The following is a 24,792-nucleotide window of genomic DNA, read 5'->3' as shown; positions in this document are numbered from 1 at the left end:
CCGTAACCCGAGTGTGCAGTTACCTGTTTTTACGCGTGTTCTACGACACGATCTCCCACCAGAAAAGGGGCAGAATGGCAAGCATTGACTTTGGTATCCTAAATTACGAAGGTCTTGAAAACTTGGCATTTCTCATGAGTCGGTCTAAGCCGTTTAGCTTGTGGTTAATAGGGTAAACAATCATAATTATGGTGTTTTAACGGAGAATGGTTTTTACAACCATTGATTTGACTCACAATAGTTTCGAAGTTGCGACTTCCGCGCTATCAGTAATGAAGTAACTGGTTGTTACACCGAGGAACACAAGCTTTTTGGCGAACTTGACACTTGACTGACTCACGACTGTAATCCGGTTAGTCATGAAGATGATTGTTCCAATGAGGGAAACACGCCTCTTGCCGAATTTGACCTTTGACTGATTCACTTCATTTCAAGCCTGCTGAGTGGAAGATGCGAGGTGCTCCTCTTGAGCTCTGGATGGCAGCTGTGATTCCGTCAAATGTCAAGTACGGCAAGAGGCGTGTGTTCCTCGTTTTTACTTTCAAATGTTTTTTAAGGGCTCAGAGTTGGCAATTCTTTGTTATTAATTTTAATTCAATCTCGATCCTCCAAGCGTAGCCTAGAGCAAGTATTGCCACCATTAGGCATATGCGGATAATGCCGCCAGAAAAATTGGCAGAATTCGGTACTTTTCTGGTAAGTTTCATGCAAGTTTGGTATGTAGATACAGAAATGGAGTAGAATTCGAGGAATTGCCCACCATAAGGTTTGTATGGTTCTGCCAATTTCTCTGCTTTTCGAGCAAAACCTGCCACCTTGTCGAGCATTATCCGCCAATGCCTATCCACCATCGACATATTTATCATCCCTATCATTAATATTATGTTAAATAATAAATAGTTTAAAAGTGGCCATTGGTCATTGACCAGGAGTTGAGAGAAATAAATGAAATAAGATATATATTATTCGAAAGAGGTTTGACTGTCATTTTAAAGGTGGTCTTTGGTCATGGACCAGGAGTTGACAGAAATAAATGAAATAAGGTATAGTCGATCGGCTGAGTGGTGGTGGATAGAAATATGCGGAGTCTTAGGCCCTCAACAGCAGGTGTGTATAACAGCCTATTTGGGGTGTTTGAATATCTTGTTTCTTGTGTATGTACTACTACTTCGAAGTACGTATCACAAGGTATTTATGCCGGTTCTATTCCTGCAACGCACTTGATAGAACGTAAGAGACTTTTTTTCGCATAATTTTTGGTTTTTCCGTAATCAGAGTGTGCAGTAACTTGTTTTATCGCGTGTCCTTCGTCACGATCTCCCACCCGAAGAGGGGCAGAATGGCAAGCATCGACTTTCGTATCCTAAATTACGAAGGTCTTGAAAACTTGGCATTTCTCAGGAGTCGGTCTAAGCCGTACAGCTTGTGGGAGCGGTTAATAGGGTGATTACTCATAATTAGGATGGTTTAGTAGAGAACTGTTTTGCAAACAATTGTTTTGACCCACAATTGTTAAGAAGTTGCGACTTCCGCGGTATCATTCCAGAAGTATCTGGTTGTTCCACCGAAATTGACACTTGACCAACTCACGACTGGCACGCGGAGCACACGAGGATTCCCCTTTGCCTCTTCCACTCAGCAAACCTGCTAGAAAGCACCAATCTCTGCTCAATACACAGTGTTCGGGGGAATCCACGCCTCATCAGAGAAGTTTGAGTAGGCTGAGGAAGATTGTGCCTGAACTGCACCCCTTATACATGTATACGGCGCGCCAGAGCAAACCATCAACAGGGATACAAACTTACAGAGACACTTAGTTTCCAGTTCGACACACACCTCGTGAATCCCCAGGTAACAGCTTGAGTCAGAGTCATCATCTATTTGTACTCAACAGACGTTGAGAGTCAGTAAATATTCACGGCGCTGTCACCTCCAACAACTAACCACACGTTCGGGAGAAGGACAATGATGCGAATGTAGAAGTGGCAAGTCCGGCCGTGTTAGTCATGAAGACGATTGTTCCAACGAGGTAAACAAGCCTCTTGCCAAACTTGATCCTTGACGGATTCAATTTCTTGCAAGACTCCCAAGTGAAAGGTGCGACGTGGTCCTCGTGTGCGCCGCATGGCAGTCGGGAGGCAGTCAAGTAACCTCAGGTCGGCAGAGTCATCAATGCCCCACAATCACTGTTGCGTCTCGGTGCAGCGCCTGCTCATGAGTTTGCATGTTGGTGTTATTTAGTCTCCGCACCATTACGGAGCATCAGCAAATCGAATTTTCGATTTGATTATTCGAATGGCAAAAAGAAAATCAGAGAGAAAATTCGAATGAAAAAGAGGTTCAGCATGTAGCGCAGTCCAGTATTTTCGAATCGAGTTTTTTTTAGCTTGAGCAGTTGAGGACTGGGATTTTGGGATGTGCAATGAACGGAGTTGCTGTTGTTTCTCATTGCCTTTGGGGATGACGCGAAGCGGCGGATGCTTCATCCGATTCAGGCTATTGGCGATAGGATCTCTCTTGGAGACCCCTTGAAAAGGCGGATCTCGGCCGAGCTCCTCCGCTATCCCTTGCATATCAGGAGATTTGCGGACGAATAGGTGAGGGTGGGCCCTACACTGCCTCAGCAGAATGAGATCCATAGTAAGGTCGACCCTCAAATATTTGGCACACTTTGAGTTGCCCTCTCCCTGCGGGGAACTCACGATAGACGCAGATGCCGAGACAACGCCAGCAGGGCTACTGCAGTACTGGGAGCAGGAGGCATACCGGGGCTGGTAGTTGGTGACAAAGCCATGATTCCAGGATACTTGAAATGAAACAAAATGCACACTTGATAAAACGTTTCACAGTTCGAGAGAGAGGAAAGCGTCAAGATTGACAAGAAGTCCTGACTAGTACTTTAGTAAGAACTAGTAGCTACATGCGCAAGAATGAGTACTCGTAGTGCGCCGTGTACTAGAGCACGCGCGGAGCATTCGAGAAGTATTCGAAAAGTATTTTCTGTTTGCGGGCATTTTTCAGTCGAACAAAGCCCTAGTTTCGACTGATTGAGTGCTTTTCGTGACGATTCTCGAATTTCATTCGAATATTCGATTTGCTGATGCTCCGTATTGTCTTTCCGCTTTTTCTCTTCGAGCTGGCTATGTAAACATCAGGAAATCGTACTCAAACTAGGGAGGTGACACGGCACCGAAATCCGTGTCACAGGGGTTGACTCGCACCCGTGACCCCTCGTTGTTATTTTTGGAATAGTTCAGTCCAGTCCAGTCCGAAAGGTCATACTCGGATCGACTCGCCTTCTGTACTTCACCTCCAAGCGTGCAGCATGGGTGTCTTGTTTTTGAAATTATCGAGGCAGCACATTTCGTTTACAGCCCATCACTCGCCAGTATTCTTTGAAAGACTACCAGCAATTTGTTTACCTCCTGCCATGTCCGAACTACTTGATAGCAGTGATGGCAACAGCAGCAGTTATGAGACAGCGTGTACAGTCCATTCATAAAAAGATGGGTCCTGGCTCTGGCGAGCTCCCGTATTTGGCGATTTTTCGTGATTTCATCGTACACAGTGCAGTGCTGCGAACTTTGAAATTTGAAAAAGAGTACAAAAAGGGTGCCTGAACTGGGGTTCGAACCGCAGAATGCACTGTTGCAGGCGGGGTCAAACGGCCTGGATTTTGATGGTTTTTCCCAATTCAGTGCTTTTGGGGCAAAACCTGGCCGAAATCCTATTCTTGCTATGGCTTGCTTTTTGGACAAAAAAACTTCAGAAACATAATTGGAAGAGGATTCCATATGGGATTGCAGAAAAAAATTCTAAAAAAACTCAACGTTTGACCCATTTATGGCCAAAAGCTAGAAGTTCATTTTTTCTGAATGGACTGTAGTGTTACGGGAACTGTTCAGAACTGTTCAGAGTCGTATCCTAGGTTAATCCGAATACTAAAAATTTAAGCTGGTTTTTGAAAATTGTAAGTCGTGTATCTGCCCCATTTCTTCTTTATGACTTGCACAATACACCAGTCTTCCTAAACAACACATTTATAGCAGGGGTTAAGTACCATACTAGAGAGCTACATTGTACATCTAGTCATACTGTCATAAACAGCCAGCATTTTTCCTGCAGCAGTCACACCACCATCATCATTATTTCCAGGGAAATCCTCTTACATTGTCAGCTCCTACGTCGTTAGATACAATGTAGGGGGCTGTAGGACCGGCTTGTCAAAAATAGAGAACCTGAACAAGCGTGCTGGGGACGTCTCAGCAATCGTAGTATGCTTGAGCACTCCTATAAAAACTTGATCAATGGCAAAATCGTTCCCCACAGAAAAATCATACTTTGCGAGTCTTACGCTGCACGCTTGGAGGTGAAGTACAGAAGGCGAGTCGATCCGAGTATGACCTTTCGGACTGGACTGGACTGAACTATTCCAAAAATAACAACGAGGGGTCACGGGTGCGAGTCAACCCCTGTGACACGGATTTCTGTTCCGTGTCACCTAACTAATTTGAGTACGACTCCCTGGTGAACATATTAAAAAAAAATGAAATACAGTAAAACCTCGTTAGGAAGAACACTAATAAGACAAATGTTTGTCTAAGAAGAACTAGTAGTCGTAACTGTATTGGACTAAAAATGTTTGGGTGCTGACAAGCCCATGTCCTTTCTTTTCTCTCTCCTTCTCCTTTCTCCTTTCCTATCTCATCCTACCTTCTCTGTCTTACATTTATGGGAAAATGACTAACAAATTGTTCCCACTGGCTTCGTGGAAATTCCGTAGCTGCTCCTCATTTTATCGACGAGAGCAACTCGCCCGCTCGCTCTCGGTTCGTGCTGTCGATGTTTGCGCAGTTCAAGAAACTAAAATTCTGGAACAGCGCTGCTGGGACTTGCCACTGGGCTACCAACTCCTCACTATGTCGACAAGCAACAGGTTAAGCGGAGTTGGCGTGGCCGTGGAACCTTCTTTGTGGCCATTCTTGTCGTGCTGGAAAGCTGTGAGTGAGAGAATTGGTATGCCCTATTCTCATTCCCTTCGTCAAAAAATCGCCGCTTGCGTTTATTACGGCGTATGCTCCGACAGTACCAAAGTCATCGAGTAACCCTGAGCGCCGACACAACTTCTATGAGTCGCTCACCTCCCTCGTTCGAAGTTTTTCTCGCCGTACGGTCGTTTTTGTCGGCGGTGACTTCAATGCAAAGGTAGGTCACCGACGGTCAGCTGACAACTTCAATTGTTTGGGAAGCTGGTTCAAGGGCAGACGCAATGACCACGGTGAATCACTCCTGTTGTGCGCGGATGAATTGGACATGAAGCTGTCCAACACCGTATTTCAACACCCAGCACGCCATATTGCGACGTGCACAGGAGCGTTCAAGCGCCAGGGTGATACAGTGCCTCAACCAATCTACAATCAAATCGACTTTATCCTTGTCCCCAATCGCCTTGTTAGCGGCCTCAGAAACGGTAGGTCATACGCAGATTGTGAATTATCGTCAGATCATAGGATGGTGGTTACTACCATGGTAGATCTCCATCAGATCCACAGAACCAGCTTCGTCCGACGCAAGAAGAACCCCAGGATCTTAGTTGACAAAGTACCAGGCAACAACTCACTGCAAGATGAATACAAACAGAAGCTAGAAACTGCGATCACAACATCAGCAGCGGATTCTTGGGACAATCTCGCCACCATCATTAAGACAACTCCATCGCAGCCAACACACCAGCCTAATTATACTGACCACACTCCAGCTCCCTTCTACCCCTCTTTGATCCACTTCGCTCAGCCTTAAAATCCGATTATCAGTTCTCTCCATCTTCCTACGGTGCACTGTTTTTACTATTGTTTGTACTATCTTAATCTCAAATTCTCCCCATTATCGTTTGCAAAGCCGGTGCTTCTCTCTTGGATGCACATGTTTCTCTTCTACTATGTTTCGGCGCACAGAAGTAACGATGATTCCGAGACCTTTCGTCGGAGGAGTTACTTTTGCCCCGCCCCCACTTTCATTCAATATGCCCCCGCTGTGCAGCATCTGATGGTACTGTGGTGTTCAGTTAAAAAAACAAAAACAAAAAAATCAACGGCAAAGGAAGTGCTCGGAGTGACTGATGCCACCGCACACCATCCAAACTACATCACGGACCACCACAAATCAGCACTCTCTCCAGTCAGCAGAAGTCACTGCGCATCAATATAGAGGCCTAGAAAAATGTCAACGTGACGTCGCAGCTTAACGCACAGCGCGACCAGGTCCTGTACGAGTTACGGTCAGAGATCAAGAAGAGATCTATATCCAAGCTGGAGTCAATGGTTGCAGAAATAGAGACAATGAGAAATGATACAGCAAAGATGCATGCTGCAGTCAAGTTTCTAAGAAGGAAACTCACAGAGATCCACGTTCAGAACAGCGATGGCGCTCTGGTAAACCCGCCAGAGCAAAAAGTGGAGCTTATATCAGTTCAATTTCAGACTCATTTTCTCACTCCAGTGCGGAACCCGTTCGTTAGACAGGTTACATAGTCGGAAGTCTGCAAAGCCATAAACAAGCTGCAGAATAGGCGTTCTCCAGGCACTGATGGTGCCCACAATGAGCTACTGAAAAATGGTGTGTCTCCAGGCCTATCATCTGCCGTCTCCAAGATCCTCCAGAGTTCACTAGAGTCATCAACACCAGATCCTGCCATCGGATCGTGGCTGCTTATACCCTTGCAGAAGCTAGGAAAGCCAAGAGGACCCTGCACAAGACCACGCCCCATAGCCCTACTCAATGCAAAATTCTCTCGACCATCACTCTGGCAAGGATCTAGTCAGAGGTTGAGGCATACCTCCCTTCATCCCAGAGCGCATACCGACGGGGCCGGGCCACAACTGATGTCGTGTTCACTCTACAATTCCTCAGCAGCATTGCTGAAACGAAGCAATGGTCTCTGTACAGGCTCGGCATAGATCTCTCGAAGGCCTTCGACACGCCACACCGCTCAGATCCCCTTAGCACGATTGTCAGCGTTGCTCCTACCACGCCGGATGTGCTACCCTTAGTCCACACTCTGCTGTCAGATACCTTCCTTCAGGTACGTGTGCAGGGAAAAACAGCACCTCCTTTTAGGTGGAACATTGGCACACCACAGGGTGACAGTCTTAGTCCGATTCTGTGTACATGCTACTTTGAGAGTGCACTGCGAGGTATCAGATCTGACTCCCCTCCTGACGACATCCTACCACCTGAACTGCAGTACATGTATGCGGATGATATAGACTTCATTGGAACTGATGAGCAAGAGCTAGCGGACGTTCATGATCAATGTGCCGAGACCCTCCCAAGCCATAACCTCACCGTTAAGTCCTCCAAAACTGAGCGTAGCAAAGATGTACCTGGCTGATGATCTGGAGGAGCGTTGTTCCGAAGCAAGGAGAAATGCGAAGTCGCTGGGATCACGGCTAGGCTCAGCGCAAGATATCCAAGCCAGAAAGGCCCTAGCAACCCAGGCATTCTGTTCGTTGTACGCACTCTTCAAGCATCAATCTACCTCACTACTGCTTAGAGCTGCGCTGTACAATACCTATATGAAGCCAGTGCTGTTGTACACCTGTGCGACATGGGGTCTCACAGATGCCACCACCAGAGGGATTGACACCTTTCATCGAAGGCATCTGAGAACAATGGCTGGCGCTAAGTTCCCAAACACAATTACCGACAAGCATCTGTACGACATCTGCGGCTCAGCACCGATTTCGCTCGAGGTTGACCAACGGCGTTGGGAGTTCCTTGGTCCCGTGCTGAGAATGCAGAAGAGTTCTCCCCACAGCGTGTGTTAGAGTTTTCAGCCACCGCGAACCTGCGCGGTCGACTGGGCTGACCCAGGACAACTCTCCTCTTCTCAGGACTGCCTAGCCCAACTCGGCATTCGCCTGGACACGTTTAGAGGCCTTAATCAGCGGCGGCAGATGGCAGGGGATAAGTCACGGTGGAATGGCACCCCGCGGCACTCATCTTTCTCTGCCGAGAAGCGACCTTGACTTATCCCCTGCAGGGTGACCATCGTGCACGAACAGTCTGCCGCCATTCTGACATTGCCACTGGAACTTGACCCTAGAAGCTGCTTTCCGTATGTTTTTTTTTTTTTTTTTTAAATAATCGACGTGGAGACAACAATTTTATAATAGCTATAAAGAGAACAAATGCTGCTGTCATCGCCACACTACAACAAAGTCATGAAGGTTTACCAAAATCGATTTTCTTGTCACAATCATCAGTGGAAAGCCGTGACTGAAGAGTAACCATGCTGAATCAATGATTAATATACATTCAATAATGTGTTACGAGAACAAAACAAAGTGCTAAAATAGAATGAGGGAAGGTGAGACAATAGAAGTGAAGTGAGAGCTAAGTGCAACAGGGGTGAGGAACTAATTACAACGCTAGAACTGTGTATTGAGACAAACAATCATGCTGTGCAACTACGAAAACAATCTGAACGCAACTACATGTTTCTTCTGCTTACAAAGATCAGGCTTATGCAAACGAATACAAACAGCCTCAAGTACTTTCAACTGACTAGCGTACCGTGCACGACAAAGAACAGAAAAACTAAAATCATCATACAGCTGCAGACACTTAGGGTGAGACAACAGATGAAGAAAAACGGCAGACTTCTTACGATCACAGTCACCATCCGATTCCTCGTCTCCACAAACCGCAACCTCGTCCTCCGTCTCATCTTCCAACTCGTCCTCAGTGTCGTCCCCCGTGTCATTCTCCTCATCCACACCGATCGGTCCCAGGCTCGCTTCATGTTGCTTAACCTCTGTTCGTTGACTCCTCCTTTGATCTTGATGGTAATTTGTTACCATTGTTGTGGTTGTTATTGTTGTTGTTCCTGTTGTTGCTAAATCTTCTGTTCCCAGTGTCTTCGCCGGTGCTTGACATCCAGTACTGTAATAATTCATTGAATAATTAGCCGTTGAACGTCTAGGTCTTTGAATATTGATCGTGTTGTTTTCTCTGTTGAATTCCGTTCCCTTCAGCTTTCTTTCTCCTTGTTCATGTTCAGTGCTTGCCTCTTCCATATTCACCTGTGCCACCGAACACCACAGACCAAGCCCCAGCACCGCTGATGACAGGTGCAGGTGGCGGTTCCGGGGGAGGCAACGGCAACGACGGCGATTGGGGCGATGAGACGGAGGACGAGGTTTTGGTTGGTGGAGACGAGGAATCGGATGGTGACTGTGATCGTAAGAAGTCTGCCGTTTTTCTTCATCTGTTGTCTCACCCTAAGTGTCTGCAGGTGTATGATGATTTTAGTTTTTCTGTTCTTTGTCGTGCACGGTACGCTAGTCAGTTGAAAGTACTTGAGGCTGTTTGTATTCGTTTGCATAAGCCTGATCTTTGTAAGCAGAAGAAACATGTAGTTGCGTTCAGATTGTTTTCGTAGTTGCACAGCATGATTGTTTGTCTCAATACACAGTTCTAGCGTTGTAATTAGTTCCTCACCCCTGTTGCACTTAGCTCTCACTTCACTTCTATTGTCTCACCTTCCCTCATTCTATTTTAGCACTTTGTTTTGTTCTCGTAACACATTATTGAATGTATATTAATCATTGATTCAGCATGGTTACTCTTCAGTCACGGCTTTCCACTGATGATTGTGACAAGAAAATCGATTTTGGTAAACCTTCATGACTTTGTTGTAGTGTGGCGATGACAGCAGCATTTGTTCTCTTTATAGTTTTTTTTAATTTATTTTTTACTGAATACCACAGTACCATCAGATGCTGCACAGCGGGGGCGATGGCATAATGGATGGAAGTGGGGGCGGGGCAAAAGTAACTCCTCCGACCAAAGGTCTCGGAATCAGCGTTACTCCTGTGCGCCGATACATAGGAGAAATGAAACATGTGCATCCAAGAGGGGAGCACCGGCTTTGCAAACGATAATGGGGAGAATTTGAGATTGGGATAGGACAAAACAATAGTAAAAGCAGTGCACCGTAGGAAGATGGAGTGAACTGATAATCGGATTTTAAGGCTGAGCGAAGGGGATCAAAGAGGGGTAGAAGGGAGCTGGAGTGCGGTCAGTATAATTAGGCTGGTGTGTTGGCAGAGATCATAGCCTGTCTGTGGCCCACTCCCACTTGCTCCGCCGCAATTGGTCGTTGACGTTTTTCTTGAACGTGTGCATGCCTCTGCGAGAAGGGGGAGACTGCAGAAGGGTAGGTGGGAGCTGATTCCACGTTGCGATGAGGGAGTGGGGAAATGAGCGGAGCGTGTTGTTTCGTGCCTGAGGAGGAAGGATACTGGTGAGTTGCGATGGATGATGTGTTGCAGATCTGGTTGTCTTATGAGTAGGCATGCGGTGTTGCGGTGCGGCTGCTGATGGTGGCAGAATGGCTTTTACCATTTCCGGACCCTCCACAAAGTGCAGCTTGTACAGAAAGCAGAGCCCTGCTACGGTACGGCGAATGTCGATGCTCGGGAGGTATGATCCATCTCCAATTATGTGCAGGGCACGGCGCTGGATGGCAGTGAGGCGGGCCAAGGTGGTGGGGGCTGCGCTCATCCACACCAGCATGCCATACTCTAGCACAGGGCGGACAAAGCCACGGTACACGATTGCCCAGTGCTTTGGGTCTAGCACAGCCGATGCTTTACGGAGAAAGCCGAGCCGCTGGGCTCCGCGTACTGCAAGCTGTCGGATATGGCTGCGGAATGCCAGCTGCCTGTCGAAGGTGACGCCAAGAAGCTTGAGCTCCTCTACTTCTGGCACGACTGCTCCTTGGAAGCGTATTGCGTTCGGGGGGGGGGGGGGGTTGGCGAGCGGTGGTGGCTGATGGTCAATGCCTGCGACTTTGTGGGCTCGAACTTGATCCTCCACCTGCTTCCCCATGCTGCCAGTGAGTCTACTGCCTGCTGGAGGATTGTTGTCTCTTCTGGCAGTCTGAGTTGGGTGGTGATGCACTTGTAGAGAGTTGTGTCGTCGGCGTATACAGCCAGCTTCGCCCCATCAGGCAGGTGGTCTTCTGCGTCGTTGACGTACAGAAGGAAGAGGGTGGGGCCGAGGATGCTGCCCTGTGGCACGCCAGATTGGATTTGGTGGGTCGGTGAAGACTGATGTGCAGTTACATTGAGCCATCGTGTTTTTGTTTTATGTTTGTGAATCCTTCCCGGAAGCAAATGCTGGTTTTTATGCATTCGTGTAATTACTCAGCCTTATTTGCAATAATAATAATAATTTCAAATTTGGACTTCACGGAAAGTTTTAGGAAATGAGAGGCCACATTCCACGTACTGCTCTTTTCTCTCCGAAACTAAACACTTGCAAGCCAGATATAAAAGAAATAAAAAAATCATCAGTCACACCACCGGGACTCGAACCAGCAGCGCACATGATTGTTCACAAAGAAACTTTTTTCGCAATAATTTTTTGTTTTACCGTAATCAGAGTGCGCAATAACCTGTTTTTTTTTACGCGCGTCCTTCGCCACGATCCCCAACCGGAAAAAGAGCAGAATGGCAAGCATCGATTTTCGTATCCTAGATTGCCAACGTCTCGAAGCCTTGACACTTGTCATGGGCTGTTCTAAGCTGCCAACGTTGTGGGAGCGATTCAGTCGACTAGCTAGAATAAGTAGAGTGAGGCAGCGTCGCGCCCGCCACCCAGTACCGATCTTCCTATCAGTTCGTGAGATGCACTGGTCAACTTGCGGTTGCCAGGCCATTCGTTCATCGATCAAGACGCCGAGGTATTTGGAGACAATATCCAGCATTGACTTTCTTATCCTACATAGCGAAGGTCTTCAAGCCTTTACACTAGTCATGAGTCAGTTTAAGGCGTTCAGCTTGTGGGAGCGGTTAATAGGGTAAACACGAATATGATGTTTCAATGGAGAACTGTTTTTACAAACAATTGTTGGGGGTCTTCGGGTTTATCGATCCTTTCACGAGCACACTGGCGATGGTTTGTTTGGTTTCGAAGTTTCTTGCTATTTTCCACAGCGAGACAGGTTGAAAGAAGAGACAATGTGTACGTTCAAGTACGGCCTTTAAAGGCAACAGTGCTGTGTTTTGGCGTGTTTGAATATCTGGTTTATTGTGCATGTACTACTACTTAGAGTGAGTATCATAAGGTGTCTACATGTATGCAGGTTCGATTCCTGGAACGCACATGATGATGTATCAAGACTTTTTTTGCAATAATGTTTGGTTTTCCCGTAATCAGAGTGGGCAGTTACCTGTTTTTTTACGCGCGTCCTTCACCACGATCCCCCACCAGAAAAGGGGCAGAATGGCAAGCATCGACTTTCGTGACCTAGATAGCGAAGGTCCTGAACTGGAGCCCTAGGTAGCAGCTTGAATCAGAGTCATCACACAGTTCTACTCGACAGATGGCGAGAGCTAGTACATATTCACAACGCTGTCACCTCCAGCAACTGTTCCTACGTCCGGGTGAAGGACAACAATACGAAATTAGAAGTTGCGGTATCGTGAAGAGACTGAATTCCCAGGTAGCAGCTTGAGTCAGAGTCGTCCTGGAGTGGTACTCCGCCCATGGCCATGATGTGGACTGGGAGTTTGTTGAAGCACAAGACAATAATATTCCAGAGGATAACCAAATTCAAAAGCAAACTCTGATTTTTTTGGGAGATGTCCTATAAGGGCTGCCAAAATAATATTTAAAATCGACAAGAAGCCCTAGAATGATCCTTCAATAGCAGGTGTGTATATAACTGCCTCATTGGGCATCTGCCCTTGTTTTTCGGATGGCATTTTATGCTCCTTCTCAAAATGTACCTGATTATGCCAAAAATTATGCCTTCTATTCGGCCTTCAATAGCAGGTGTGCATAACAGCCTCATTGGGCATCTGCCCTTGTTCATTGGATACCATTCGATTGCCATTTCAAAACTTTGATAATAATAATAATAAAAGAACATGATTATGCCAAAAATTATGGCAGCATAATCCACTTACCCCTACCAGTCACCCATCTTCTACACTGTACATTACGGGTCTTCGGCTTTTGCGACCCTTTCTCCACAACGCTGGCGGTGTTTTGTTTGGTTTCCAAGTTTCTCACTATTAAATTCATATCTTTCTACAATGAGACAGGTGTTAAGTTGAAAGAAAGAGGCAATATGCACGTTCAAAAACTGCCTTTAAAGGTAACAATGCTGTGTTGACGTGTTTGACTATCTTGTTTCTTGTGCATGTGCATGTACTACTACTTCGAGGTACGTTTCACAAGGCGTCTATGCAGGTTCGATTCCTGCAACGCACTTGAACGTTCATAAAGAGACTTTTTTCGCAATAATATTAATTTTGGTTTTTCCGTTATCAAAGTGTGCAGTTACCTTTTTTTTCGCGTGTCGTTCGCCACGATCTCCCACCGAAAAAGGGCAGAATGGCAAGCATCGACTTTTGTATTCTTAATCACGAGAGTCTTGAAAACTTGGCATTTCTCATGAGTCGGTCTAAGCCGTTCAGCTTGTGTGAGCGGTTAATAGGGTAAACACTAATAATTATGATGTTTTGATGAAGATATATTTTACAAACAATTGTTTTGACTCACAATTGTGTAGAAGTTGCGACTTCCGCGGTATTAGTCGTGAAGTAACTTGTTGGTTCACGGAGGAACACACGCTTTTTGCCGAACTTGACACTTGACTGACTCACGACTGCCATCCGGAGCACACGAGGAGTCCCGTCGCACCTTCAAGTCGGCAAACCTGCTAGAAAGCAACAATCTCTGCTCAATACACAGTGTTCCGGGGAATCCACGCCTCATCAGAGAAGTTTGAGTAGGCTGCGGAAGATTGTGCCTGAACTGCACCACTTATACATGTATACGGCTCGCCAGAGCCAACCACCAACAGGGATACAAAATAACAGATACATTTAGTTTCCAGCTCGACAAACAATTTGTGAATCCCCAGGTAACATCTTGACTCAGAGTCGTCATGGAGTTGTACTCAACAGACGGTGAGAGCCAGTAAATATTCACGACGCTGTCACCTTCAACAACTAGTCACATGTTCGGGTAAAGGACAACGATATACGAACTTAGAAGTGGCAATTTCGCCCCTGTTAGTCATGAAGATGATTGTTTCAACGAGGAAAACACCCCTCTTGCCGAACTTAACCCTTGACTGATTCACTTTCTTGGAAGCCTGCCGAGTGTAAGGTGCGAGGTGCTCCTGGTGTGCTCCGGATTGCAGCGGTGGGTCCGTCAAGTGTTAAGTACTGCAAGAAGCGTGTGTTCCTCGTTGCAACTGCCAACTTAACAATTGTTTTTACTTTCAAATGTTTTTCCGCACTCAGAGTGGGCAATTCTTCGCCATCCTTCAAGCGTAGCCTAAGGCAAGTGTGGCCACCACCATAAGGCATATGCGGATAATGCCGGCAGACAAAAAAATTGCCAGAATTCGGTACTTTTCTGGTAAGTTTCATGCATGATTAGTACGTGGATAAAGAAATGGAGGAGAATTCGAGGAATTGCCCACCATAAAAAAGGTTTGTATGGTTCTGCCAATTTGTTCTCTGCTTTTCTAGCAGAATCCGCCACCTTTTCGAGCTTTATCCGCGAATGCCTAGCCACCATCGACTTAATTATTGATTATTGCTATCATTGAGGCTATCATTAATATAATGTTTGATAATAAATAGTTTGAAAGTGGCCATTGGTCATGGACCAGGAGTTGAGAGAAATAAATGAAATAAGATTTAGTCGATCGGCTTAGTGGTCGTAGGTAGAAATGTGCTTAGTCTTTTCTTTCAAGTGTTCCCAAGCTGCCCAGTCACTAGGGGTAAGAAGATTATGCTGAGGAAATGACTAGAATATGCTCTAGACGATTCTCGCAGAATGCTCGAGAAAACAGCCAATTATGTTTATAATTACACACACTTGAGAGGGACGAAAAGCGTTTCTTCTGTAACTCTGAGTTTCACGGTTTAAACCGATCATCAGACAGCAACTTGACTACAAGTTTCAGAAGATAAGATTGATATAGGCTGCAAGCTTGGATCATAGCGCGAATGGATGATCCGGGCTGATAGTGTAATTGTAAAAATGCGTGAGTTGGTTGATGGGGTGCAAAAATAGGCGCAAAAAAAAGAATACACTTTAGGCCTAGGCTCATGCGACCACATGTTCTTCTGAGGGAGGCAAGAAGAAGGACAATTCGGTAATTATGAGCAGCACATCACCTCCGACTGCGAGTGGTGAGAAGGTTATGTGACGGCTGATGGTGAGAATTTTGAGAGGTAGTACTTATTTTCATGCCTGCACTTGCTAACTGTAGTGTTCACGTGTTCCTACGCGCTGTGGCATTCCTTGGCCACTCCAGACATTCATGATGCATGTAGTAGTAGTAGTGCATCGTGATGTTATGCATGTAGCATGTGCCGTTTCCCGCGCGCGCGTGAAACGGACTTCGCGGCTTTTAGTTGCTGTGCATGGTTTGACTCAGGAGTCTTGTTGTTTTGGACTGAAGAAGAAACAATACCACATTGGCGCTGCGAGCTATTTCGTTCCTCCTCGGCGAGCATGGGTGACCGACCACCCGCAATTCCGCCCCCTGGACCGTTTCCTATTTATGTCTCCCTCTACGATGCCGCCACGCGCTGGCTCGCCTGGACACGGAGTTTCAAACTTTATCTTGCTGCGTCCAAAATTGGCGATGACGACCAACAGCGTGGGCTACTCCAGTACCTGGGAGGAGACGACATCCAGCAACTCGTGCCCACTCTCAGCAACACAGGGGCAACATTCGACGACCTCGCCAAAGCATTGCAGGACGAGTTCGATAAACACCAAAACAAAATGCTCCTCAGGTTCAATTTCCATCCGCTTCGTCAACAGCCGAACGAGACTATGGAGGGTTGCTGTTGTCGTGTGGGCGACCACGTGAAACGCAGCGGCTTCTCGGATACGGCCGCGGAGAAATTGGCTGTCTTGGACCAGCTGATTATCGGCTGCAAGTCCGACGCCCTTCGGCGAAAACTGCTGGAGATCGATGGCCTCGACTCCGACAAAGCTCTGAAAGCAGCCCGAGCGTATGAGGCCAGCATCACCCATGTACTCGCCATCAAGGACGCCTAACTGGGCTCTTCAGTGGCTTCACAGCAGGACGCCCACGTCGCTTCCCTGGCGTCAGCAGCACCCCAGCCTGCCCATGTGGATGCCCTCTTGGGGTCACAGCGCCACGGCTACGCAGCTGCACGCCAGCCCCAAGCCCAGTGTCCACAGTCTACCTCATCCGGTCTGACCTGCTACCGGTGTGGAAAGCCAGGCCATGCCACATGTGACGCTGCCAAGGGCCAGTTCTGTAGCCGCTGTGGCAAGCCAAACCATTTCGCTGCGGCATGCCGCGCCTCGGACTCCGCCATCTAGGCCCGCACGTTCAGGGAACGCCGTCCCCACCAACACTCTGACCAGCACGCTGTCAACAGCGGCCACCATGCCATTCATTCTTTAGAGATTGGCGCAGAGCTGTTTTCTACCGACTCTCCGCCTCGCCCATCTACGGCACCCTGCCGTGAGGATGCCCGGCGCACCGTGCACGTCAACGGCATACCCCTGACTGTCTTGGTGGATAGTGGTGCCAGTCACGATATCATCAATACTGATGACCTGGCAAAGGTTGCCCCTGGTGCAGCACTTCAGCAAACGGATGTGCAAATCTTTGCTTACGGCTCAACTTCACCTCTTCTTCTTCTGGGTAGCATCACCCTCTGTGTTTCCTCCGCTACCATGAGTTCGACGGCAACATTCCTCGTTGTCGCACACGCGCCACGTACCGCTGCTATCGTTGGCCGCGAGACCGCCATGCGTTTTGGCCTCATCCAGCTGGTCCACAGCATCGAAAGTCCGCAACTGCCAGACGACCTTGCTGAGTACCACGACCGCTTCCAGGGCCTCGGCTGCATCAACGACGTAGAAGCCCATATCTACGTAGATGGCAACGCCCGCCCTGTCGCTCACGCACCATCCAAAGTGGCTGTCCACCTCCAGGAGGACGCACTCGCTGAGCTCCATGAGCAGCTCGCATTGGATGTCATCGAGCCTGCCACTGGCCCCACCCCATGGGTTGCCCGAATGGTGGTCGTGCCGAAGCGCAAGGGCAAAGTGCGCCTCACGCAGGATTTCCGTGATGTCAACGCCGTTGCGGCACGGGAACGCCATCCCATCCCCACGCTTGAGGAGATTACTTCCGACATGCCAGGGGTCACCGTGTTCACCGAGTTGGATATGAACAAGACTTTCCACCAGATCTCACTGGCCGAGTCATCCCGTCTTTTCACCGTGTTCCACACACCCCTCGGCCTAATGCGGTGCAAGCGACTCGCCATGGGGTTGGCTTCAGCGTCTGAGATCCTCCAGCGGACCATGGACCGTGTCCTCGCGGGTCTCCCAGGTGTTCGCAGCGTGCACGACAATTATATTCATCTACGGCGAGACGGCCCAAGTCCACGATGAGCGCCTGCACGCCTGCCTGCAACGCCTACGTGCCCACAATGTTACCCTCAACCTGGCGAAGTGCCAGTTTCGCCAAACTCGCCTGGCCTTCATGTCGACTATCTACAGTCGCCGGGGCACTCAGGCTGCACCACACCACAAAGAGAGCATTGCTGTTTTCGCCACACCCAAGTCAGCTTCCAATATCAAGAGTTTCCTGGGTTTGGCGACATTCATGCGCCATTACATCCCCCACATGGCCACCAAGACGGCACCCCTGCGGAAACTCCTTGGCAAGGGTCAGCAGTGGGATTGATCACCCGAGGCTCAGGCAGCATTCGATGCCATCAAAGCCGACATAGCAGCTGATCGGGCCCTCGCCTACTTCGACCATACCAAATACACTCACCTTTACGTCGATGCCTCACCCGTTGGCCTTGGCGCCATCCTCTGCCAGTCTCCTGAAGCAGTCGTCCAGGATCACTCCGAGCTGAAACCAGTCGCATTCGCAAGCCGCAGCCTGACCCCCACTGAGCAGCGTTATTCGCAAACGGAACGCGAAGCCCTCGGTGTGAAGTACGGCTGCTTGCGCTTCTCCCATTTCCTCAGCGGCGACCCCGGCTTCACGGTCCACACCGATCACAAGCCCCTTCTACAGCTGCTTCACCCGTCTTCACGACCTCCACCCCGCATTGAACGGATGGCTCTCAAGGTCCAAGACCTCCACTTCAAGCTGGTGTATGAACCTGGCCCTACCAACCCAGCAGACGTCTTGAGTCGTCACCCTCAGCCACATCCTCCCCTGCCGAATGTTGGTGAGGAGGAGGACACCGCCTATATCAATGCCATCGCGCAGTCCTCTGTTCCCAACCCCCTCCTCTTGTCCGACATCCAAGGTGCAACTCGAGCAGACTCAACGCTCCAGGCCGTGCTGCTGTCACTGCAGACGGGCATGTGGGACGACAAGGCAGTGGACATCCGCCCTTTCTACACGCAAAGGCATGAACTCTCCGCCGCCGACGGTCTCCTGCTCAAGGACCATCATCTGGTGATTCCACTGTCTCTCCGAGAGCGGACACTTCAACTGGCCCACTCCGGCCACCAAGGCATGACACGGACCAAGCAACGACTGTACACGAAAGTCTGGTGGCCTGGCATGACGTCCGCTGCGGAATCCCTCTGCCGCCAATGCCTCTCCTGTCAGGCAAACACGCCAACAGGCCCATACAGGCCGGAATCCACACCGACCCCACCATCGACGGCGCCATGGCAACGGGTGTTTGTCGACCTGTATGGCCCCTTGCCAGGCGGAAGCACACTCTTGGTTGTGGTGGACCAACTGAGTCGCTACCCAGTCACTCACGTGTTCAACTCCACTCCCGCTACAGCTGGCGTACTTGCAGTGCTCCGCAGTGCGTTCGCAGCATTCGGCCTGCCAGAAGAAGTGGTCTCTGACAACGGCCCCCAGTTCCGCTCGGCGGAGTTCAACCGTTTCCTGGCCCAGATGGGCATCGCTCACAGTTGCACGCCTCCTCTCTGGCCCCAAGCCAATGGTGCAGTGGAGCGGATGAACCGCACGATCGGCAAGGTCCTCCGTGCTGCCCAACTGGATGGCCGAGATTTGCGTGCTGCACTTGACGAGTGGCTACTCGCATACCGCACCACTCCCCACCCCGCCACAGGCCTGCCGCCAGCTACCATCATGTTCGGCCGCAGCATCCGGGACACTCTCCCCAGCCTGTGCACGGCCCCAGCACCAGATGCGACCGTCACGGCGAACAAGGAGCATGCGTTCCGCGCCCGCCAATGCGAGGCGGCAAACCAGCATCGCAGTGCGCAACCGGCTTCGACCATCACCCTCTAGCCGGGTCAACAAGTTCTGCGCAAGAACGAACGGCAGCACAACAAGCTCGACTCAATCTGGGATCCAAACCCATGGACTGTGGACGAGATGACGGGCTCCACCGTGGTCATCACCCATCCAGTCGCAGGCCAGCGGGTCTCTAGGCATGTGTCATTTATGAAGCCGGCTCCCGCTATCGTGGTTCATCCTCCGTCACCCGAGCCTCCACTACCTACCCCGCCGCCACCGCCGCCACCACCGACAACACCGACCCTGCCCCACCGGCGGCGTCAGCAGCCACCGCGCTCGGCCAAGGCGGTCCACAAATATGTCCAAACAGCACGCGCCACCTGATGTATGTGTGCATCAAGTCCACCCTGAATCTCAGACTGGCTTCAGTTTTTTCCCTTTTATCCTCTGTGTGACTGTTTACCTGCTCCGCCTTTTCTATCTGTAGCATAGGGAGAGGGACAGCCTGACATCAAGTCATTAATTTTATCCATGCCTCGTGTTTTCAGTTTTCCACTTTTCACCCTACGTTTTTTCATCTGTGCTTGAGAGAGATGTAGTGTTCACATGTTCCTACGCGCTGTGGCATTCCTTGGCCACTCCAGACATTCATGATGCATGTAGTAGTAGTAGTACATCGTGATGTTATGCATGTAGCATGTGCCGTTTCCCGCGCGCGCGTGAAACGGACTTCGCGGCTTTTAGTTGCTGTGCATGGTTTGACTCTGGAGTCTTGTTGTTTTGGACTGAAGAAGTAACAATACTACACTAACTAGCTCCGATCTTTTGTCGATGTTGACACGCTGGTCCGCCTGTAGGATCTCCAGCTTCTCTCTTAGGCACAGAGGACAGCGCTTGGTTATGTTACTGTAACCTGGAGTCTGGGCGATACCTGACCAACCAAGACTGTACTCGCTGTTTTGAAGCTTCAGGTTCCAGACACACTTTGATAGTTCTGTGCTCTTCTCATGTCTCTCATGTCTGAATGATGTCAGATGGTTGCCGTATCTCTTCTTGAATTCTGGTTCCGTAAGGCCGATATACTCCTTCTGTCTGTCCTCTCCGGTTATTTGGACGGTTGCCTTGTACACAATAGAGCTGATTTGTCAGTTGCCGTCCATTGGACACTGCGCTTTGTCTCTGCAATTGCATCGTCTTTCCTTGGGCTGTCCATCGTTGGTTCCACTTTTCCGTTTAACTGAGTTGTTGTGTGACTTGACCATTGCAGACATATTCGGCATACAACTATAGCTTACTTTAACTGTATTCCGGTTGAAGATCTTGTGTAGTCTGGATCCGGCGGGGAAGTGTATTTCGATTAGTCGCAAGAATCTCTGTCCGATGTTTGTGGCCACTGTCTTGCTGAATGGCGGGTTGTACCAGATGATATTCCGCCGCATGTTTTTCTTTTTCTTGCTTGAATCCTTGTCTCTCTCTTCCAAGTACTCTAGTCCTTCGGTATAGCCACTGTTCCTAAGCGCGCTGTTGTATAGCGGTGCGGCTTCTCTGAACGCATCTTGGTTGGATGAAATATCGGTTAGCCGCCTACTAATAGCTTTCGGTATTTGCTTGATGATTGTTGGCGGATGGTTCGATTGGCTGTGGACATAGACCGGTGTATCGTTCGGTTTTCTATATGGACGATATGTTCCGTCTGCTAGGTTCAGCGTCACGTCCAGAAAATTCACAACCTTCATACCGGTGTCGATGGTTAGTCGTAGTCCGAGGTTGTTGAATATCTTGCAGACCGTCTTCCTCATTTGATCTGCTTCGCTGCCTGTCACGTCTCGTAGCACTGCTAGGCCGTCATCGCGGTACAGTCCGACGTCACTGCTGTTGATTTCGTGTGCAATCGTAGACAGTGCATACGTCCCAACTAGCTCGCATACTTCGGCACCGTCGAAGCATCCCATCGTGACGTCGAATAGTCCCCTTCCGTTCTTCTTCATCCAAGTATTGTCTCCACTGAATAATAGCGACTTGCGCGAATGTAGGATGATGTCTCTGTCTTGTTTGCTAATATCGGTGTACTGTTCAGCAAACTCGATAGCAAGCAGAAGGAGATCTTCCGAAATGGATGGGTAATATTCCACAATATCGAAACAGACAAATGCATACTCCGGCTCCCTCTCGATTGCTTGGAACCAGTCAATCACTGCGGCTGTATTCTTCCAGGAGTTAAGTGATAACTCTTCCCTTACATCTCGGACAATTCCTGATAATATCGTTTTGCTGACTCTTCCGATTTCGCTTTTGGATTTTTGCACCCCATCAACCAACTCACGCATTTTTACAATTACACTATCAGCCCGGATCATCCATTCGCGCTATGATCCAAGCTTGCAGCCTATATCAATCTTATCTTCTGAAACTTGTAGTCAAGTTGCTGTCTGATGATCGGTTAAAACCGTGAAACTCAGAGTTACAGAAGAAACGCTTTTCGTCCCTCTTAAGTGTGTGTACTAGGCTCTACACCGTGGTGTATTCAGCACTCTCACGAGCAACCACAACTCCCTCCGAGTATGCTTATAATTATATGCTTCACCGAAAATATCAAATCTGGCCAAAAGAACAGATAATGGTCATGAAAAAAGGACTCAAACCATTGCCATTATGTGGACTGGGAGAATTGATGAAGTACATCTACAAGACAATAGTATGCAAGATGATAACCAAATTCAAAAGCAGTCGCTGAATTGTTGGTAGACGTCCTATAGTGGCTGCCAAAATAATAATAATATTTCAAATCGACAATAAGCCCTATAAATAATCCATCAATAGCAAGTGTGTATATAACAGCCCCATTGGGCATCTGCCTTTGTTTTTCGGATGCCATTTTATGCTCCTTCTCAGAAAGGACCTGATTATGCCAACACTTATGCCTTCAATAGCAGATGTGTATAACAGCCTCATTGGACATCTGCCCTTGTTTTTCGGAGGCCATTCTATGCTCCTTCTTCAAAAGGGCCTAATTATGCCAAAAACTATGCCAGCATAATCCACTTACCCCTACCAGTCACCCATCATCTCCACTGAACATGACGGGTCTTCGGCTTTTGCGACCCTTTCTCCAGCACGCTGGCGATGTTTTGTTTGGTTTCAAAGTTTGTCACTATTAATTTACTTGAGCACACGAAGCACAGAAGGCATATCATTTTTTCGACTAGGCCTTTCATTCCATTACTCTTCAGGTCGAAAACAAGTCCTTAAAACCGGCACTTTTGGCGGGCAGAGCATTGACAAAAAATAGCACTTGAAAAATAGCGCTAGTGGCTCCAACAGCATATTTGGCGGTCAGAGCATAGACCAAATAGCAATTTAAAAGATAGAGCTAGTGGCGCAAAGTACACACTGAGACAATGGATATTACCAGTATCAGACAACAGTGAGGACCACGGTACTACAATGTCAAAACAGTGACAACTTTCGCACATTTCGTACTTCTTTTGCACGCGCAGTTCAGGCTTCAGCTTGGCAATGTACACTGCCTCCAGCACAGCAAGGTGAGATTTGTTGCGCGCGCGAGCTTGAAGAATGAAGTGAGATTGGGTGCCATGTTTGCAGACCGCACTTAGGCAGGCTGGTGACGATGTTAGGTGACAGAGTATCGCTGAGTCCTTCTCACTATCGTCATTGTCCGTTGGTCCATTCCGGTGGTAGCTATTGTGCATCGCAGTTGTGCCGCTGGCGACTTCACTGCCGGGCGAGGAGTCACACACTGTTCCACATGCCGATCCTGTATCAGCCGCTAAAGGAAAAGCGTTGTTGCGGAGACGCAGCCGTTCACTTCGCGTCGTGACAGTTGCTGGTGGTTTGATCGGTGTTGATTTTCTTCTCCTTTAGTTGACAGAGACGGTGATGTCCTTGCCTGCTCGGCTTCTCCCTGTCCTGACCGGTGTTGTTGTTTCTGCAACTGTCCGAACGAGTTTGTTGGGGATGTGCTGCTCTATGCGATCATCCAATCGTTGTGTTGTCCTGCCAATGTACCTGCGGTCACAATCACAGGTGAATAAATTGACATTACTTTAAGGGGGCAGCTGACCCATCAATTTTGTTTGTTACTATTTTCCACAGTGAGACAGGTGGAAAGAAGAGCCAATGTGCACGTTCAAGTACGGCCTTTAAAGGTAACAGTGCTGTGTTGGCGTGTTTGAATATCGGGTGTCTTGTACATGTACTACCTCCGAGTACGTTTCACAAGGTATCTACATGTATGCAGGTTCGATTCCTGGAACGCACATGATGATTCATGAAGAGACTCTTTTTGCAATAATGTTTGGTTTTCCGTAATCAGAGTGTGCAGTTTCCTGTTTTTTTACGCGCGTCCTTCACCACGATCTCCCACCAGAAAGGGGCAGAATGGCAAGCATCGACTTTAGTGACCTAGATAGCGAAGGTCCTGAACTAGAGCCCCAGGTAGCAGCTTGAATCAGAGTAATCACACAGTTCTACTCGACAGATGGCGAGAGCTAGTAAATATTCACAACGCTGTCACCTCCAGCAACTGGTCCCACGTCCGGGTGAAGGACAACAATATGAACTTAGAAGTTGCGATACCGTGAAGTGACTGAATTCCCAGGTAGCAGCTTGAGTCAGAGTCGTCCTGGAGTTGTACTCCGCCCATTGCCATGATGTGGACTTCGAGTTTTGTGAAAGTACAAGACACTAATATGCAAGAGGAATACCAAATTCATAAGGAAACGCTGAACCTTTGGGAGATGGCCTATAATGGCTGCCAAAATAATATTTCAAATCGACAAGAAGCCCTATGTATTACACCCAAACAGGATCTTAATAAAAAAGCTAACATTGAATCCCTTCTTTACCGCAGGCAGTTTTTGAGCTTATTTACCATGCACAAATATATTTTCAAGTATCGACGTTGCCTAGCTTCATTCCATTTCAATATCACGCAGAGTGCGAGACGCCCTAACAAAATTATTCTACCTAAAGCAAAGACCACATCAAAATCGTTGTTTCTCTTCCAAACCTCCCTCTTATGGAACTGCCTCCCACCGAGACTAACGGCAGAACCATCCATTATTGTTTTCAAGAAGGAGCTTCGCAAACTCACTTGCAAACATAGTGCTTCGCTCTCCGGTATGCCTACGCCATGTACATAACCCCCCCCCCCCCTGTGTGCTCCCCCACGCATTCACGCTGCACAACTTTTCACTACTTTCACTTTAGCTCATATATGTACATGTACATGTACATCCTTCAAAGCGGTGAACCCCTTGATAGGCGACAAGCCTCTGGGTCATCCTAATAAAGATAGTATTATTATTATTACTTCAATAGCATGAAATTGAAGACACCACTTCAGCTGTTCTTATGGTTGATAAATATGGTGGTAAAAACACACCTGGCAATATGGCGGTAAACACACGCCTGCCCACACACGATCTCTAGGCTGCAAAGTTCTGGCACAGAGCTCTCCTTCTCACCACCACCACCATCAGTTCGCGCCTGGCGCCTGG

At 48.4% G+C, this 24,792-nt stretch overlaps 2 protein-coding genes across 2 annotated transcripts; both read left to right on the top strand.

Annotated features, from left to right (window-relative positions):
* Positions 1-15,549: 15,549 nt before the first annotated feature.
* LOC135825146 (uncharacterized) lies at positions 15,550-17,481 on the top strand. Its single transcript, XM_065337878.1, has 2 exons — positions 15,550-16,080; positions 16,396-17,481. Exons 1-2 carry the CDS (start codon positions 15,550-15,552, stop codon positions 17,479-17,481), a joined length of 1,617 nt encoding a protein of 538 aa, XP_065193950.1.
* A 679-nt stretch (positions 17,482-18,160) lies between these two features.
* On the top strand, positions 18,161-19,324 carry LOC135825145 (uncharacterized protein K02A2.6-like). Its single transcript, XM_065337877.1, has one exon. It carries the CDS (start codon positions 18,161-18,163, stop codon positions 19,322-19,324), a length of 1,164 nt encoding a protein of 387 aa, XP_065193949.1.
* Positions 19,325-24,792: the final 5,468 nt, after the last annotated feature.

Source organism: Sycon ciliatum, chromosome 9 (genome assembly GCF_964019385.1).
Source record: "Sycon ciliatum chromosome 9, ocSycCili1.1, whole genome shotgun sequence".
Lineage (NCBI taxonomy): Eukaryota > Metazoa > Porifera > Calcarea > Leucosolenida > Sycettidae > Sycon > Sycon ciliatum.
This window is presented reverse-complemented; position numbering and strand designations above follow the sequence as displayed.